General features: G+C 42.2%; 2 protein-coding genes across 2 annotated transcripts; both read left to right on the top strand.

Moving 5' to 3' along the window:
- The first annotated feature begins 6,665 nt into the window (after positions 1–6,665).
- On the top strand, positions 6,666–8,036 carry LOC134203021 (uncharacterized). Its single transcript, XM_062678010.1, has one exon. The coding sequence runs from the start codon at positions 6,666–6,668 to the stop codon at positions 8,034–8,036; it is 1,371 nt and encodes a 456-aa protein (XP_062533994.1).
- A 5-nt stretch (positions 8,037–8,041) lies between these two features.
- On the top strand, positions 8,042–10,341 carry LOC134203020 (uncharacterized). Its single transcript, XM_062678009.1, has 2 exons — positions 8,042–9,239; positions 9,347–10,341. Exons 1-2 carry the CDS (start codon positions 8,042–8,044, stop codon positions 10,339–10,341), a joined length of 2,193 nt encoding a protein of 730 aa, XP_062533993.1.
- The last annotated feature ends 8,731 nt before the right edge of the window (positions 10,342–19,072 follow it).

Raw genomic sequence — 19,072 nt, 5'->3', positions numbered from 1 at the left:
AGGTATTAGTTTTGTAGGAAATCGTATACATTTCTAGCATGAAAAGTCGAATGTCCACATGAGAGACACTTTTCAATACCCACTAATTCGCTAATATGTAGGCTAGTTTTGTATTTCTTGCAATATTTTCACCTCAGCACGATGGGCAAAGCTATTTTCTTTAGATCTCTGCTAAAAAATCCAGTATAGATGTCAGTATGGCTTTGTAATAATCGAGAGAGAAAGTAATCAAAAGGAGTTTCTTTTTTTTACATACCACGTTTTTAAAAATCATGCTAGATTTAATGAATTTGGTGAAATCGAATTGTTTTAATGTGTAAAACAAGTTCTCATCAGAGATGAACCTCGGACTGCAAGTCTTAAGAAGGGTTCGTACACTATTTATATAACGCGAAAATTGACTATTTTCAATCCCCATCAACCCCCTCGTAGCGTTTGATAAAAGAGTTCTCAAATTGGAGACGAGTCAGCCTCGGGCTGAAAGTCTCCCTAATAAAGACAATAAAAAAAAGTTCTAAAATTTAAATAGTTCGTATCGTTCAGGCAGATACCTCCCCACCCCATAATGCGTTATCTAAGTTGTGAATGAGCCGTTACTGAAAAAACATTCTCACCGATTTACACCGCACCGTACCTATAGTACGACTGTCGACCGAAGCGATTCGCTTACTTTTACCGCGACGAAAATAAGTAGGTACTTACAAAATCTACACAACACGCACCGCACTAATAAATTATTTTTCTGGCTGTCCGAAGCAGAAAAATGAACGCGCGCCCGCAACATTCAAAACCGTACTGACGAGCAAAACAAAACACGCACTAGGGTAGGAGTACCAGTTATAGTAATATTAGTTTGATGTATATAATAATACGGAATACACTTTATGTAATCCAAGCGTTAACTAGAAGTATTTCTTTTCTACCTTTTGCTGTTAATTTTTTTACCGTAATTATCTACATTAGTTTTGCCGAAAAGTTGAGAAGGACAAGGATGTTATCAATCATTTAATAATTTGCGTTTGATCATTTAGCTGAATTTAGAAGCTGAATTTCAAAATGTGTTGTATCGTGGACTAGTGCGAAGGTTTTTTACAACTCTGCCTAACGGTTCGTTGTTTGAATTCCACTAGTAGCGGAGTTATAACTATAGTTTCAGTAACTTAGACTAAATGATAACAAAATTCCAATAATTTAGTTTAAGTTACTGCAACTAGCACTATAGCTCCGTTATTAGTTGAATTCTAACAACGAACCATTAGAAAAAGTTGTAGAAAAACCCTCGCACTAGAAGTTCACCATACAACACATTTTGAAATTCAGCTTCTGGAATGAGTTAATGACAAACTACTAAATGATCGAACGTAAATTACTAAATGATCGATAACATCCTTGGAAAAAAGGCTTTGGGCTAATGATTACTGTTATAGTCCATTTAAAAACAAGTGGATGAGTAGCGATTTGGCATGTGTCTGTTTTCCACGAATGTGACTTTAAAAAACCGATGATATTGGTGTCTCATTAGTTTATTAAAATAGGGCTCTGCACGGACGAATCTATTTCTCTTTCGTTCTTCATGAAATTTGAAATTGACTGGCCTTGTTGTTTTCTAATTTCTTAGCAGCGAAAAAGAGACAAAGCAGTTCGTGCAGTGCCCTATAGCCTTAATATATCACGGATACCACCGTTATTGGTACACTGACCCTACCGATGAACTGTGTGAATGCAACCGTAGCAGCACTGACAACCAAGCGAAAGAGTACCTGTCGCCGAAACGAGAGAGTGAGTACATACCAAATGCGTGATGGGAAGTGAGTGGAAAACAGTTCTGCCGCCGCCGGACAGTTGCGAGCGTAAGCAGCTACCATCATTATCATCATCATCATTAGTAATACGCGTTGCGCTAAGAAAACACCACGTGCATCTTGCCAACCATCTCTAGAATTTGTGGTTGAGAGACATTCATGGTATTAATATGCGCCCCATTGAATTGAAAGTCGTTCGTTCGACTTGAACGCGAATTAAGCGTCTTATAACAATTTTAGCAACATCAAGTAGAAGATGTCACACTTTTGACATGCCAATGGGTTGATCAATTCACTTGCCCAATTCAAACTTAATTTTAGAGTTACATATGTCTCAAATTTGATCGAACAGAAGTCCTGGTCTTTTCACTCTACTTAGGATTCAATCCAGGTTCAGACGGATTTGTAAAAACCATCTGAGAGTTAAGCGGAGGCGAAGAAATTGAACATAGTCCTTTACCTGCATAAAATAACAGATCCTCATTGTTGTGCGCTTTGTTCAAAATTTGAAATTGAAAAAGAATTACTTGAAATTTTGGTGTTTTACCTTACTTTAGAAGGTTTGAATAAACAATATTAAAATCGATCAAACGTATTCCAATTATCTAGAGATGGTCAATCAAAGCCATATTTAAAATATCGATAATGACTTGTTAGATATTTCATGCGGATGTTGTACGAAATCAATACCGGTAACCAGCAGCTGTTTTCCACACCCGGACAGTGAGATATGTACTTCATGTGAGCAAATAGTTACTTTTACACCTGTTATGTTCAACTTAGAAAATTATTGAAAGTTTTTGTGGTATTATCTTCACAGCGTTTTGTTCGGCATTCTTGCAACATGCCCTGTCCATTGTACCCTTCCAGCTTTTGCCTCCTCCTGGATGCTGGATTCGCTGTAGAGTTGGATCAGTTCCCCACGCCAGTTGGCACTTCATGGGCTCTTGTGTGCTTTGAGCGGCACTCGGTCGCTTTAGTATGGCCTGCTTGCGGATACATGTAGCTTTTGTAGATCTTGTAGCATTTTGTAGATTAAATGAAAAGTACTAAACTCGTCTTAGACAGTTGAAGACATTCCACAAAAGAAGCTTAAATATTTTTTCTGGTTTTTGTAGATGTTTAAAAAGCCCACTGTCAAACCACAACACGTCCTAGGCAGGCGCCCTAACTGTTGTGTCGTGGGGAGGGTCGTTAAGCCCTTGAACATTGTCCCTGCTACCCCAGCCCAGGCGGACTCTGTCGCACTCGAAACGCTCACCACCAATCCAAAATTTGCTGCTTCACGTTTCAGGCCACCTTTAACGTTTCAGGCCACCGTACGTTGTAGGCGAATCCTCGGTCCTCCAGCACATTGACAAGTATCCGCTCCAAATGATGTTGTGAAATTTGCAGTGCCACGAACCGAGCTTCTAATCCCTAGCTCCTTAGAAATTCGCAGTTTTCGAATGCGCGCCTTAAAAACCGCCCTATGGTATCAGCGCCCCCTTAAAATATAAGCGACTAAGTAGCTCATATTTTACGACGACAGGGCTGATTACAAGGAACACCTAGCACCAATCATTCTACCTGCTTATATGCACGGCGGTGATAAAGGTAATTAAAATGTTTAAATCGCATGAGGGTTACAAAGATAATGGTCGCCTCATGCCAATTAGATTGGTCTACTGTGCAATTTTACTAATTCGGAGAAATCCGGAACAAGTAATCATAAATACAAAGTTTAATCAGTCCATGATAAGAGAAGGTAGCTGTTTTCGCGTCGACCTAATTTTCAATGATGAAAGTTTTAGGTCGCGGGTCGTTAAAGGTTAATTTAGCATATCACCTTTCGCACTATTTTTCTCATACGACTTATATGACATCGTTTTATCTCTATTGATTCTTTTCATTGCATGTCGTATAGGCTTTTTCGTGAGACGTTTGAAAACAGCTGATTTTATCGTCAATTTGACAGTTCTCCTATGAAAGTGACAGCGTCGGATTTAAACGGTTTGCTCAGCGGTTGTAAACAAGTGCAGTCCCGGCAGTGTCTCATGAAAAGGCCTATTCAGTTTGAGATGATCTGCAATATTGTTCTGCACCAGAATTTTTTTGAATTTGAATAAGGAACTATAAAGGTACGATTTGTGTAGGGGAACGGTTCGGCACTTCATCCCATAGCTCCTATTTCCATCTCATCAAAAATAAAGCAATGAAAAGGAATTTGGTTTGTATCTAATTTTTGTGATTTTTTTCACCAGTGAGCACGCGTGTTAGCAAAAAGAAGCAACGAGATTGGTGTTGTATTTCTTTGTTTTGCGACTAGATGAATATATGTTCAGTGAGATGGAAAACGGAACAGTTCTCCTATATATTAGCACTTCTGTCTACATTCCTAGCTACGTTTCATTTCTTGCATGCAACTTATGATTGCGTACAGCGGTACGCGATAGTGTATAAGTCAGAGCTTCCCAAACCTTTGGGTATGCGACCCACCTAGCAAAATTCTATATGTCTCGCGACCCACCTATGAAAGAATGCATTTTACAAAGTAGTATTGAGCATTAATTGAATCAGAAAGTCATCTGTTTCGGCTTCTTCCACATAAAAAATATTCACGTTACCTTACATGTACAAATGCAAAAAATGACGAACATGGTTTTGTTTGTCAAAATGTTACAGTTTTTATTTTACTTCATTAAGGGGACAGCTTTTAGGCATAAATGTTTAAATAAAATAGCGTGGTGATAGATATTTAAAATAAAATGCGGTTTGAACTTGAAATAATGTTCCTGAAAAAAAAAATGATCAAAAGGTTCGGCATTCGAGCTGCAATTAATATTTGTGTTCGCATATGCGAGAAACGACATCTATGTATGAAGTATATCATCGCACATCACTAGCTGTTCCCTCGTTCATCGACTACCGATTCAGCCATGTATGCGACAACTTGCGTTCTTTGACATCCGTCTTCGTCAACCACAGTAAAGTGACAGCTATAAAAGGAACCTCTGCAGCATGGACTTGGCTTTTTTATCGTCATGGAATCAATTAACAGGTGGAGTTGAAATCACCATCAAAAAGGCGTTGCAACAGAAAAATTTGGACAGCAAGTGTAGAATTTGAATTGGCAGTTAAAGTTGAATTTGTAGTTATTAAATATTTGTAGTTATTAAATGAAAAGTGGATTAAAGTTATTGAATTAGTTGTGTAAAGAAGTGTTGAAATACAGTTAGAACAATAGAACCTAACCTACTAGTGTAGTTATACATAAACTATAATAAATTGGACTATTCAGTGATTTAAGTTGGGAGAAGTGAAGAATTCGGAAATAAATCTAGTTCTTATCAGCTGTGCTAATCGACATTGGTCCTTCGAACCGGATAGCGTGAACTCCGCTAGTCCGCCAGCTAGGAATCTTCGCCAAACCCAGCCACGTGTCCAGGAGAATAGCTGTTTGGAGTTACTTATATAATTCAAGGCACATATATTGCCTTTTCAAGGTAATTATCACTCCAACAACTCTAACCCGTCCCGTTTGAGCTACGCGGTCTTCTGCCTTACAGACTCCTTCGTGAATTCCGCTAGTCTGCCAGCCAGGCATCTTCACCAAACTTATCCTGGAGGTTAGCCGTTTGGAGCATTATATAATACAAGGCACATATATTGCCTTTTCAAGGTAATTATCGGTCCAATACCTGTATCCCGTCTCGTTTGAGCTGCGTGGTCTTCCGCCTTACAGATTCGATCGATCCTTTATCTCCGTCTAATCCCATCATGTCCACGGAACGACGCATCAAGGGCCTCAAGACGCGCCTGAAGAGCCTTTTGACGTCGTTCAGACTCATCAAAACGTTCGTAGACGAATACCAGGAAGAACGAGATGCTGTCCAAGTCTCGGTACGCTTGGAACATCTTGTGGCACTCTGGAAGGACGTCAACGCAACTCAAATGGAGCTTGAATCGCTGGACGAAGATGGATTGGACCAGAACCTCAAGATCCGAACAGATTTCGAATCTAGTTATTTCCAAGTCAAAGGGTTTCTACTCACTCAACACCTCTGCTGTCCCTAGCCCCGCACCTGCTTCTCAGGCAACAACACAACTTCCTCCGTCGTCGTCAGTACGGCTACCCGACGTAAAACTGCCCGTATTCTCTGGTCACATCGATAGCTGGTTAAACTTCCATGACCTCTTCGTCTCTCTCGTTCACTCGTCACATGAACTCTCAAGCATTCAAAAATTCTACTACTTGCGGTCTTCCCTATCTGGAGACGCCCTTAAGCTCATCCAGACAATCGTCCTCAGTGCCAATAATTACCAAGTGGCCTGGAATTTGTTGGTTGATCACTATCAGAACCCTGTCCGACTAAAGCAGTCTTACGTAGACTCGCTTTTCGAATTCACGTCACTGAAAAGAGAATCAGCGTGTGAATTACATAGTCTTGTCGAGAAATTCGAAGCGAACGTCCGAGTACTTAAACAGTTGGGAGAGAGAACTTTTTTTTTTTTTGTGTCTTTATTAAGGAGACTTTCAGCCCGAGGCTGGCTCGTCTCCGCAAGGGAGAGAGAACTGAATGCTGGGACATACTCTTGATCAGAATGCTGAGCAACAGGCTCGACCCGATTACGAGGCGGGATTGGGAGGAATATTCGTCATCGAAGGGGAATGTAACTTTCAACGATCTCACGAACTTCATTCAAAGAAGAGTCACGGTGTTACAGACAATCCACAAATCGATCGATACTGTATACCAAAGTTCGACGAAAAGACCTGCCTCCCGTCCCATCGCCAGCCACGGGGCCAGTCAACCGAATTACCGGAAATGTCTCGTCTGCTCTGACCATCATCCATTGTACCTGTGTCCCGTTTTCTCAAAAATGACAGTTGAAGATAAGGAGAAGGATGTTCGACGCCACCAATTGTGCCGAAATTGTCTCAGGAAAGGTCACCAAGTACGTGAATGCCCGTCGTCGAGCACATGCCGCAAGTGTAAAGGTCGCCACCATACCCAGCTCTGTCATGGTGGAAAGTCAGTCTCTGTGAACTCCAGGACTGAAGAATCTAGTACACCGAATATTGCTTCTGTCCCTGTCGTAGAAGAAATCCCAAGAAACTCCACCGCTGCCATACCTGAACACGTTAGCTGCACTTCTTCTGGCGTGCAAAGGAAAAGCGTCTTACTGGCTACCGCGGTAGTCATTATCATCGATGACAATGGTGTCGAACATGTCGCTAGGGCGCTACTAGATTCCGGCAGTGAATGCTCGTTCATGACTGAATCGCTCGCTCAACAGCTAAATGCTAAGCGCACTGAAATCAACATTCCAATTGCTGGTATCGGTCAGTCCTCAACCAACGCTCGCTCAAAACTAAAATCAACCGTTCGATCTCGTTTTGGTAATTTTTCGACCGCCGTGGAGTTCTTGGTACTCCCGAAAGTAACAGTAAATCTACCATCGATATCCATTGACGTATCGTCCTGGGAAATTCCTCATGGAATCAAGCTAGCAGATCCATCATTCTATAATACAAGACCAGTTCAACTCGTTCTCGGGGCGGACATTTTCTTCGACCTCTTCGGGGTGTCCGGTCGGATTCAACTCGGCGAATCTCTTCCGAATCTCGTCAACTCAGTTCTCGGTTGGATCGTATCTGGAGCAACTGCCAACCTTCTACCGACACAATCGATCACAGCTAACGTCGCTACAGTAGCAGATCTTCATCAACTCATGGAAAAGTTTTGGATCATTGAGGAAAACAAGGATGTTTCATTCTTTTCCGTTGAAGAAGCAGCCTGTGAGGCTCATTTCCGCAAAACAGTTTCTCGCTCTCCTGAGGGACGTTATATCGTTCGCCTTCCGCTGAAACAAAACGCTTTACTGCACCTCGGTGATAACCGCCGCTCAGCCATTCGTCGTCTGCATCTCGTCGAAGGTCGTCTCACTAGCAATCCAGAGCTGGGTGGTCACTACCGAAATTTTATGCAAGAATATGAAGAATTAGGCCATATGAAACTAGTTCGCGATTATGAAAACCCACCATCTCCCTGTTATCATCTGCCTCATCACGCCGTTCTTCGAGAAGACAGCACGACAACAAAACTTCGTGTCGTGTTTGACGCATCCTGTAGAACCACGAAGGATCATCCTTGGATGACGCTCTCATGGTTGGCCCAATCGTCCAAGAAGAGCTCCGCTCAATCATCATGCGCTCCAGAACCCACGCCATTATGCTCATCGCCGACATAAAGCAAATGTTTCGCCAAATACGGATTGATGAAAGAGACACACCACTTCAACGAATCGTTTGGCGATCGTCTCCAGACGCAACTTTAAACACGTATGAGTTGAAGACCGTGACATATGGCACTGCTAGTGCACCCTTTCTGGCCACAAGGGTACTCCGTCAGCTTGCCGATGACGAACAACACCGCTTTTCAGAGGCCGCCGACGTTCTACGCAAGGACTTTTACGTGGACGACCTGTTCTCCGGAAGTAAGACTGTGGAAGAGGCTATCAGACTTCGTAACCAACTAGACTCTCTACTCTCTGTGGGAGGCTTTGAGCTACGTAAATGGGCTTCAAACGTGGAGGAAGTCCTAGAAGGCGTGCCCCCAGAGCACCGAGCGTTAAAGACATCAGTAGATCTCGATCGTGACGAATGCATCAAAAGTCTTGGGCTACATTGGGAACCAGCAACCGACCAACTTCGTTACAAGATCGACCTACCTTCGAGTAACGACACTCAGCTCACGAAGAGGATCGCACTGTCCCAAATTGCTCGTATTTTTGATCCACTTGGCCTAGTCGGACCCGTTATAACAACGGCCAAGTTGTTTATGCAGGCTCTATGGACATTGAAGGCTAACGATGGAAACATATGCGGATGGGACCAGGAACTTCCGCCTACCTACAAAGAACGATGGTTCAATTATATGTCTCAGTTGCCATACCTAAATGATCTCCGCATAGAACGATACATCCTTTGTTCGAATCCTTCATCCATTCAGCTCCACTTTTTTTCTGACGCATCTGAGAATGCCTATGGTGCTTGTTGCTATATCCGTTCATCGAATTCAAACGGAGAAACTAAAACCGCACTTCTTACGACAAAATCAAAAGTTGCCCCGTTGAAGCAACAGAGCATCCCGCGTCTCGAACTTTGTGGCGCGCTCCTTTCCGCGGAACTGTACGAGAAGGTAACCAGCTCACTGCAGATCCCTACAGATACCTACTTCTGGGTGGACTCGACGATCGTTATTTGCTGGCTTAACTCTACTCCGTCAACCTGGACCACTTTCGTTGCGAATCGTGTCTCAAAAATACAACTTGCCACAAAAAAATGTACTTGGAACCATGTTTCGGGACAACAAAATCCTGCTGACCATATTCTCGTGGTTTGTCTGCTGAGAATCTACTCCACGACGAGCTTTGGTGGAGGGGCCCACACTGGTTAGTACTACAAAAGAAATACTGGCCTATTCAGCAAGCAATTAACTCTGTCGATAGCATCCTCGAGGCAAGAAAACCGTCTACCATCGCACTTTCCGCCGTCACAGAACCATCGTTCATTGATGATTTAGCCACCAAGTTCTCAAGTTACCATAAAATGCTACGGGTGGTGGCTTACTGTCGACGTTTCATTCATCACTGCCAGGGAAGATCGAGACCATCCAGAACAGTCATCACTGCAGAAGAACAACAGGCAGCGGAAATGAACCTGATACGATTGGTGCAGCAACAATCATTCACCGCCGAATGGAACCAGTTGGAACGGTCCCAACCAGTTGGCCTGAAATCCCGTATTCGCTGGTGTCACCCATTCATTTCGGTCGACAAGATAATTCGAATCGATGGTAGACTAAAAAACGCGCAACAACCCTATGACAGTAAACACCAAATCTTACTACCATCCGCCCACGCCTTTTCAAATCTTCTCGTACGGCACCTACACGAAACAAATCTTCATGCTGCACCGCAAATGCTACTCAATATCCTTCGTTTGCGTTATTGGATTACTGGGGCCAGAAGTCTGGCTCGAAAGATCGTTCAAAACTGCATTGCATGCGCCAAAATGAGACCAAAACTTGTTCAGCAATTCATGTCTGAGCTTCCAAAGGAAAGAATCACTGCCGCTCGTCCGTTCACCATCACAGGAGCCGACTATTGGGGGCCAATCTTGTTAAAACCAATTCATCGTAGAGCAGAACCGGGAAAGGCATACGTGGCAGTCTTCGTCTGCTTCGCAACAAAGGCTGTGCACCTCGAGCTGGTGGGGGATTTAAGCACTAGTAAATTTATTCAGGCACTCCGTCGTTTTGTAGCCCGACGTGGGCTGTGTGATGAAATTTTCAGCGATAACGGCAAGAACTTTGTTGGTGCAGCAAACGAACTACGTCGAATCGTCCGGAGCGATCAGCACCAACAATCGATTGTGGAAGAATGTGCTGCTAAGGGAATACGATGGCGTTTCAACCCTCCCAAGGCCTCACATTTTCGAGGACTGTGGGAAGCAGCAAAACAGTCTGCACAAAGCACTTTTCCAGAGTTTTAGGGAACCACACCCTATCTATGGAGGATATGCAAACACTTTTAGCACAGATCGAATGTTGCCTAAACTCGCGACCATTAGTTCCTTTGAGCGACGATCCTCTGGACTTCGAACCTCTCAGCCCTGGACATTTCCTTACTGGAACATCGTTGAAGTCCGTTCCAGATGTCGATGTCACCAACATTCCATTAAATCGCTTGAAGGCTCACCAACAAATACAAAAACTCCTACAGCAAATTTGGCGGTGCTGGCATATTGAATACCTTTGCACCCTTCAAACTCGCACGAAATGGATCAACCCTCCGGTAGCCATTCATCGGAACCAACTTGTGCTGCTTAAGGAGGACAACGCCCCGCCTTATCAATGGCCTACTGCTCGAGTCCTCGAAATACTGCCAGGAGCAGATGGAGTCGTTACCGTAAAAACACCTGCCGGAATATATACAAGACCAGTTTCGAAAATCAGCCTTCTTCCTATTAGTCCACCAGTAGATGCAAACGATGAACCGCAACCTTAACAAAAACAATTGGAACACTACTCCAGCTGCTTCCTACGTAGTTGATTCCTGTATGCACAATTCCACAATTTCCAGCAAGGCGCTCCTAAAAATAAATAAAATAAAAGGTCCTTTTTATCAAAGGATCAGGTAAGTACCTGTCCTTTGCATTTAACTTCGTTGAAACCCGCTACCGGGTCTTATAAATTGGTTCCAGAACACAAACATCAATTGACAACACGGGTTTCATCGACAATAAACCGAATCGCATCTGTAAATCATCGCCAAAGACGAAGCACCAGTCAGAACTCGATCTTCGAAGGGGCCAGGATGTTCGCATATGCGAGAAGCGACATCTATGCATGAAGTATATCATCGCACATCACTAGCTGTTCCCTCGTTTATCGACTACCGATTCAGCCATGTATGCGACAACTTGCGTTCTTTGACATCCGTCTTCGTCAACCACAGTAAAGTGACAGCTATAAAAGGAACCTCTGCAGCATGGACTTGGCTTTTTTATCGTCATGGAATCAATTAACAGGTGGAGTTGAAATCACCATCAAAAAGGCGTTGCAACAGAAAAATTTGGACAGCAAGTGTAGAATTTGAATTGGCAGTTAAAGTTGAATTTGTAGTTATTAAATATTTGTAGTTATTAAATGAAAAGTGGATTAAAGTTATTGGATTAGTTGTGTAAAAAAGTGTTGAAATACAGTTAGAACAATAGAACCTAACCTACTAGTGCAGTTATACATAAACTATAATAAATTGGACTATTCAGTGATTTAAGTTGGGAAAAGTGAAGAATTCGGAAATAAATCTAGTTCTTATCAGCTGTGCTAATCGACAATTTGTTCTGCGCGACCCACCAACAATCCGCTCGCGACCCCCCTGGGGGTCGGGACCCACAGTTTGGGAAACCATGGAAACTATTGTTATAATGTCTAACTCATTGATTCGGTAATTGATTAATTTGCTTGTGATTGATTTTAAGTGATAATAATTCATGTTTACGTTAGATTTCAGGTCAATATGATGACTCCAGCCGGAACAATATCCTTGTCACTAGAAAGGCCTTTGATAAAGATAGTCATCGTGATATAAAAAATGGACGAGTTCTTACTTTTTGCATGGCATCCCTATAATTACCCAAGATTCCAAACAGATTTCTCAAGTCAAGGAAATAATGTTTTTAGCTTTATGCAGCGTAACGCTTTCTTTCTTTACGCTCTAGGAGACGCTCTAGGTTTCAAGCATTTATATGGAGCAATTTAAAATTGGTTTCGGAGACTTTTGTGTAGATGAGTTGATGTTCTAGGAACAGATTTTACGCTTACATTGTGTCATGGGTTCTAGGTAGAAGTGTGCTCCGCTGCGCACGCCACCAAGGTACGACAAGGTATGTACCCGGCAGAACGTGGAACGTAAAGACGGAAGCGAAGACAGCAGACTCGCCTTTTTCAGGAGAAAAAAACGAACAGTGGGTAATGTCTGTGACATAACCGCTAAGTGGACGTAGGACTTGACTTGACCATGCCTTTAAGATACATAATATGTCCAAATTTCTCACATCAACTATTTTGGATAAATAATCGGCGTTGCATACCATTCCTTGGCAAAATCTTCTCATCAAACCGACACAGAAATCAAATCTACCTCGAACAAGAATCATAAAAAAAAAAATTCAGGAAGTATCTGTCCGGTCACGAAATATTAGCCTCGACAGTGGCAACCTTCCCACTGAAGGACTGCCTGAAATAAACCACAAGTTGGCTCAGCAGGGGATGTAGACTGTATCTCAGCCCTTCCACTGAAGAGCCTTCTAATCCGTGCGATAGCGACTGAAGGAGAACATTATTTTTAACTCTTAGAGCCTTGAAAAAGGCTGTTTGCTTCGGCTAAGTGCAAAAAGTAAGAAAACGATCTTTTCAAATAACCGCGAATTTCTAGTGATGGTATAAAAAAGACTGAATGCTCTGCGAGCGAATGCACTTTTCTTTTATACCTTATTTTGTATCTTCTCTGCTTCCCAATTGGTGGGCCAATCAGCTAGTGTCTTGTATCCCACTTCTTTATCAGCCAAAGCGTCATCATCATCAATGCGTTCTAGAAGGGCTTCTTCTTATTTACGCTTGTTGCTCGCTGCTGGCGTCTATTTCCTAACGGGACTTTTCGCTAGATACAGGCCAATAAGCCGGGCAAGCGAGCTTAGAATTGCAGTTCAGGTGGGAAGTACGTGTTCTTTTCTGAGACAACATTGTTAGTAGTAGAAGAAAGGAAACACCCGGACATGGGATTTCGGGTGATAAGATTTAGAATTCATAACATGGGACGATCATTCAGTCACGTTCGCTTTGTGTGCGGTCAGTATCAAACAATGTTTATCTTGACATTTCTTGATCAATGCCAAAAAATCCAACATTTGATGAAAAATCGATTGATAGTTTATTAATGTTTGAGCTGTTATCGGTGTTTTTTATCCAAATAAGATTATGTGAGAGATTTGGACATCTTATGAATCTTTAAAGGCATGGCCAAGCGAAGTCCTTCGTCCACTTCCGCGTTTAAATCAGAAAAATTATCCACTGTTAGTTTTGACGCTATTTATGAAAATCACGCATAAAATTTTATCTCTAGAATATTGGATTTGGCACCCAAGTACAATTTCTATCCCGAAGGGTATTGAAAGCATTGATATTGATCTCTATTATTGGCTCTCTGAAGAACCGTTTGTTTTTTGGACATACATGCTGCATCATGTGGCTTTTCTTCAGCCTGTCTCGGCTCAGCACCGATGCCGGCCGGTCTCGGCTCGACTCTGCTGCTGCTGCCGGTATCTGCTCAGCATTGCTGCTTTGTCGGGTCTGTAGGGTGGACTGCTGATGTACTGGCTAGGTTTCGGCTGATGATGGTCGCTTCGATGGTGTCGAGCCAAAAAGCGGTCGGTGCAGACTTCATTCCCTGCTAAAAGGTGTGAGTGCTGTTCAATCGATGATGCGGTTGCTTCGCTTGTCCCGGTCAGAATGAAAGGAAAAAATCGCGTTGCGCTATTTTATGGCTTCTCGACAGACCCAGCGGCTGCTCATTCGCTGGTGTCTGCACCAATCAGAACGTGGTAATGGAATGATGCAAGAATTATGCGGTACTCATATTTATAGGTTCCCTTGATCTCAATGTTTTTCATTTAAAACAGTTTCATGCCTATTGAAACAAGTTTTTCGGGTCTTATCAAGCATGGACATGAAAGGCATGCTTGAAATCTATCGATTGAGGGGCTTACCGCATTAATTCGTTCACTGAGACAACCGCTATTAACGTTTAAAATCTTTCAACACATCGTAACGCGGTCGATTTGAATATTTTGAAATGACACCCGGTATAGTAAAGAGAGACGTAAGTCCTACGTCAAAAGCCGCCTGGAAGAAGCGGAGTGCGAGGAAATGGAACAGTTGTGCCGTTCTCAAGAAACACGCAAGTTCTATCAGAAGCTCAACTCATCCCGCAAATAGAGGTGTGCGCCGGTCAGAAAATCGTCGGCGGCGGCGTTTGTCATAATTTTGGTCGGCGGCGGCGGCGTTTTCGGCGTCACGCCGACAGCCATTTTAGCCGGCGGCGGCGGCGTGGATCGGCGTGGCGTTTTTTATTGCATTCGATTTTTTTTATTTTTCCGCGACATTTTCAAGATATCTACGGTGGAATCTTTTGAATATCGTCGGAACAATCTAAGGGGCTGTTCACAAATTACGTAACACTATAGGGGGAGGGTCGAGTCAGGCCAAGCGTTACGATTCATACAAAAAATAAAGCTTCCATACAAAAGTTTATACGAGGAGAGCGTGGGGGTTCAAAATCGGCAAAATTAGCATTACGTAATTTGTGAAAGAAACCTAATGCACATCCTCAGATAACGTTTTTCCAAAATATTCATATGAATTTATTTTTTAATTTTCACGGGAACTAGTTTAAAGTTTCCTCAATAAAACTTTGAAGAATTTTCAAGGAATTCCCCAAAAAAAAAATAGCTGAAAATTCTACGGAATAATAATGAAAAAAAAATCAGAATTGTCACGGGAAATTGTTTCAAATTTCACAGAAAATTATTCAAAATAGCCTGGTAAAGCTCTTCTAAAATTCTGTTGAATATTTTCATAGAAAATTCTTCCAAATATCGTAATTTCCACAGAAAACTGTTCAAAAAGAGGATTTAATAAATTCTTTGGATTTTAGAGAAAAATTGTTTGGAATTTCCATAAGAAATTCTATGGAAGTCCCGCGGGACTCTTTTATATATATTTTTTTTAAATTAAAGGAGATTTCTTGAGATTTCTCCATAAATACCTGTGTATTGTCCTTAAGAATTTCATGGGAAATAATGCGAAAAAAGAAGGGTCGTTTGACCAAAAGTCATTCGACGGAAAGCTATTTGGCCGAAAAACATTCTACGCTGAAAGTCATCTAGCCGTATTCCATTTGGCCGAAATTAATATTTGAGCGAAACGGTTATTGATTCGAAAACCGTTAATTTCATTTTACTGAAAGCAAAATTTGGCAGAAAAAGCCGTTTGCCCAACAGATCGTTTCGGCGAATAGGTCATCTGGTTGAAAATGCCATTTTGCGGAGGGACACGGTAGATCTCAGCAATTTGTTAAAGACGATCCCCAGCAAACATTTTTTTGTTGAGATATCTGTCAAAGTCGCTGAAAATCTGCAAATAGTTTGTCGAAAGCCACTCATTAAAGGTAATTTAGCCAATATATCTATTTGTTTCTTGAGCACACGTCTGTGCGGATTTTCCAGAAATAAAAACTGATTGTGTATGATCATAAATGACGTTTGGCCAAATGACATTTTCGATCAAATGGCCTTTCTGTCAAACGACTTTTTCGACCATAGGATCAGTTCGGCCGAACGACATTTTTGGCTGTATGCCCAAATGAAATTTTAAGCCAACAGTGATGGACTGAAGTCATTTCAAAATTCACGGAAGTAAAGTTAAAAAAGTCAGCCAAACGACCATTTCGGCTAACGGAATTTTCGGTTAAATGACCTATTTAGGCAAGTTACTTTTTTGGCCATAAGATCAATTTGGCCAAATGAAACTTATGGCAGTATGTCCATTTCGTCTAAATGACATTTCCGACCAGAAGAGTATCGACCAAACTACATATTCGGCCAAATATATTTCGGCCTTGTGGTCTACGGACGAACGGATCTTCCCGTCGTTTTACCGAAAGTCATTCTGAGGAAAACCATTTTTTTAATTCCACTTGGCCGAATGAACGTTTGTCTGAAACGGTTGTTAGGTAGAAAATGATTTGGCCGAAAGCGACATACAGCCGAAAGGGACATGGAGCTGAATTGGTAAATTGGTCGAAAAAGTTATTAGCACTAACAGGTCAAATACGTATCTGTCAAGGTACAATTAAGGTGACTCGAGGAGGCACTTTTGTCTCTTTCTAGCATTGCACCTCGTAATTTTGTAGCGGCGTATTTCGGTTTTCAGAGGTTTGATGTAACTGTAAATGTATCAGCATGTAGATTGCGAGTAAGCACGCGCCGGTGATACTTTTTCAAAATCATATTTGTTGTAAAAAAAAATCAATGATGGAATGATGACGATTTGATGATTGTTTGTGCTTCCCATGTCACCTTAAGTGTTGGAATTAAATGGGGCCACTGATAACAGATATTTAGGCCAGAACAAATTTTCTCGAAAATTCTGTCTAAAATTTTGAATTGATATACATTAGCCCACCACTGCCATCTTCTCAACTGATGGCGGCAGTACATACGAACGCAGCGGATTAACAACCGTCGAACGCAGCCAATGTATTTGACAGCTGCATTCGGGCTACGTTTTCAATAACAATGATCCTTGCGCCATCTCCAATCGATTGCCAAACGCGGTCCCAATTTAAAATACATTTGAATTAACGTTTGCGGATGTTTACACACGTATCGGATGCCAGCCTCAATATCTGTTATCTGTGATGGGACTAACAGGTCCTTTGTCTGTAAATGCCGTTTTGCCGAATAAATCATTTGGTCGAAAAAGATGTTTGATAGAAATAGTAGTTTGGCAGACAGAGCCATCTGGCACGAATATGTCCTTTCTGCCGAATAACCATTTTAACCAAACTACTTTTTCGATAAAATGACCAGTCGATAAAATGACCGAATGACACTTTCGTCCGAATGTCCTTTTCGGCCAAATGATCAGTCTACCAACGATGGGATTTACGGCCAAACGACTTTGTCAACCAAAGGAACTGTTCTGCCGGCCGGATGTCCTTTTCGACCAAATGATTTGTTCAGTCAAATGGGGTACTCGGTCAAACAACCTTCGGTCTTCGGCGTTCAAAATTATGTTTCAACGAGAACTTTTTCGGGTTTCAACGGAAAGTCTTCCGGAAAATCCGTTGGAATTTCCACTCGAAGTTTTTCTTCGTTTTTACGAAGAGCTTTTCGAAATTTTAACAGGAAATTCTTTAGAACTTTCAGAAAAAAATCTTTGGAGTTTTTACGAAAATATCTATGGAGTTTCAACGTTATGTTGTAAGCAGGGACAGAAATCTTCGTTTTACTATCAGTTGCATCGATGCTCAGTAGGCAGCTTCGTCACCAGACTGATCAGACGCTCGGTAAAAAAGAAATTTTAGTTACTAGATAAAGATTGTCGCTGTCGTTGCTGTCCGGAACATCTTTTGCTGGCGAGGATAGGGGAGCTAAATGTCAAAGAAGGAAAATCCATACGATTTGACAGCTTGGTACCCAACATGTTCCGGACAGCAGAACAAAGGGAACCGAAGCGACAATCTTTATCTAGTAACTAAAATATCTTTTCTCGGTAATGCAGGCACGAACATCTCGCAGCATGCTGTCAAACTTCCATACCAAATTTACCGCTCGATCCTCAATAGCCGATTGATAATCGAGCGTAAAAAATAAATATCTGCCGGGGTTGAAATGAATATTTTGAATTGCGGTTGATTTGCACCGATAAATGATGATTATTTTACTTTATATACTAAACAGATGCACATATTTTAGGAATCTGACTTCAGAATGTTGAATCCATGCACCGCAGTATGAAATGATATTCATATTTTGAGATTTCAAATTGAATATCAACGTGCCAAGCTGAATATTCATTTTGACACCGCATAAAACAACGCTGACACCGAGAGTCGACGCTTGCTGCTGTTTGTGCACATGCCGTCCTATTCATTCGCGCATTCAAATTCGGGAAGGACTAGCAACTTGATTGTGTGTCAGCTGTTTGAGTGTAGTTGAAATGACTTTTTCTGTCCCTGGTTGTAAGGATATCAATCAGGAAATTTTACGAAAACTACACTGGATCTTCGGAATTTTCTCTGAAAATCCTGCGGACTTCCACAAATTTGAATCGGCGTGGGAAATAACAAACCAGCGGCGTGACAAAATTTTGACAGCGGCGCGCCGATGTAAAATCGTCGGCGGCGGCGTGGCGCGGCGGCGCACACCTCTACCCGCAAAGGCCTCGTGCCGCGAGCCAAAATGTGCCGGGATAATGATGGGAGCATCTTGACGGACGAACGTGTGGTGATCGAAAGGTGGAAGCAGCACTACGAGGAACATTTGAATGGCACTGAGAGTACAGGCAGTGAAAGTCAAGGCAGCGGAGGAGATGACTACGTCAGTTCAGCGGACGATGGAAGCCAACCAGCCCCACATTGCGCTAGAAGGTGTCATGCGGAGAGCCGGGTACAACAGCCGGGGTACGATTTTCAACAGATCCAGTCAATTTATTTGTTTCGCGGATGACATGGACATTGTCGGCCGAACATTTGCAAAGGTGGCAGATACGTTGGTCAAATAGGGCATTGGTCCTAAAATATCTTTCGCCGAAATGGTCCTTTGGTCGAAAAGGTCATTTGGCAGAGAAGGCCGAAATGGCCGAAATTGTCGACTGGTTGAAAGGCTCGTTTGGCAGAAATCCATTTGGCCTAAAGCCACAAGGCCAAATAAGTATGTCATTTGACCTAACAAACCATTTAGTCAAAGTCCATCTAGCTTAAAGTTATTTTAACGAAAATGTCACTTGGTCGAAAGGAACATACGATCGAAAATGTCGTTCGGCCGAACAGTTCCTTTGGCTGAAAAAAATCCGTTGGCCGAATAGGCCATTTGGCCGAAATGGATATCCAGCCAAAAGTGAGTGCTTTGCACAAATGTATATTTCGGGCCAAATTGC

Source organism: Armigeres subalbatus, unplaced genomic scaffold, assembly GCF_024139115.2.
Source record: "Armigeres subalbatus isolate Guangzhou_Male unplaced genomic scaffold, GZ_Asu_2 Contig158, whole genome shotgun sequence".
Lineage (NCBI taxonomy): Eukaryota > Metazoa > Arthropoda > Insecta > Diptera > Culicidae > Armigeres > Armigeres subalbatus.
This window is presented reverse-complemented; position numbering and strand designations above follow the sequence as displayed.

What these genes read in the sequence shown, in the direction of transcription:
- LOC134203021 (XM_062678010.1), top strand. Translation starts at nt 6,666, where the DNA reads ATGACAGTTGAAGATAAGGAGAAGGATGTTCGACGCCACCAATTGTGC.
- LOC134203020 (XM_062678009.1), top strand. Translation starts at nt 8,042, where the DNA reads ATGTTTCGCCAAATACGGATTGATGAAAGAGACACACCACTTCAACGA. An exon ending in TGGTGGAGGGGCCCACACTG is followed by an intron (nt 9,240 to 9,346) that starts GTTAGTACTACA and finishes CCGCCGTCACAG; the next exon opens with AACCATCGTTCATTGATGAT.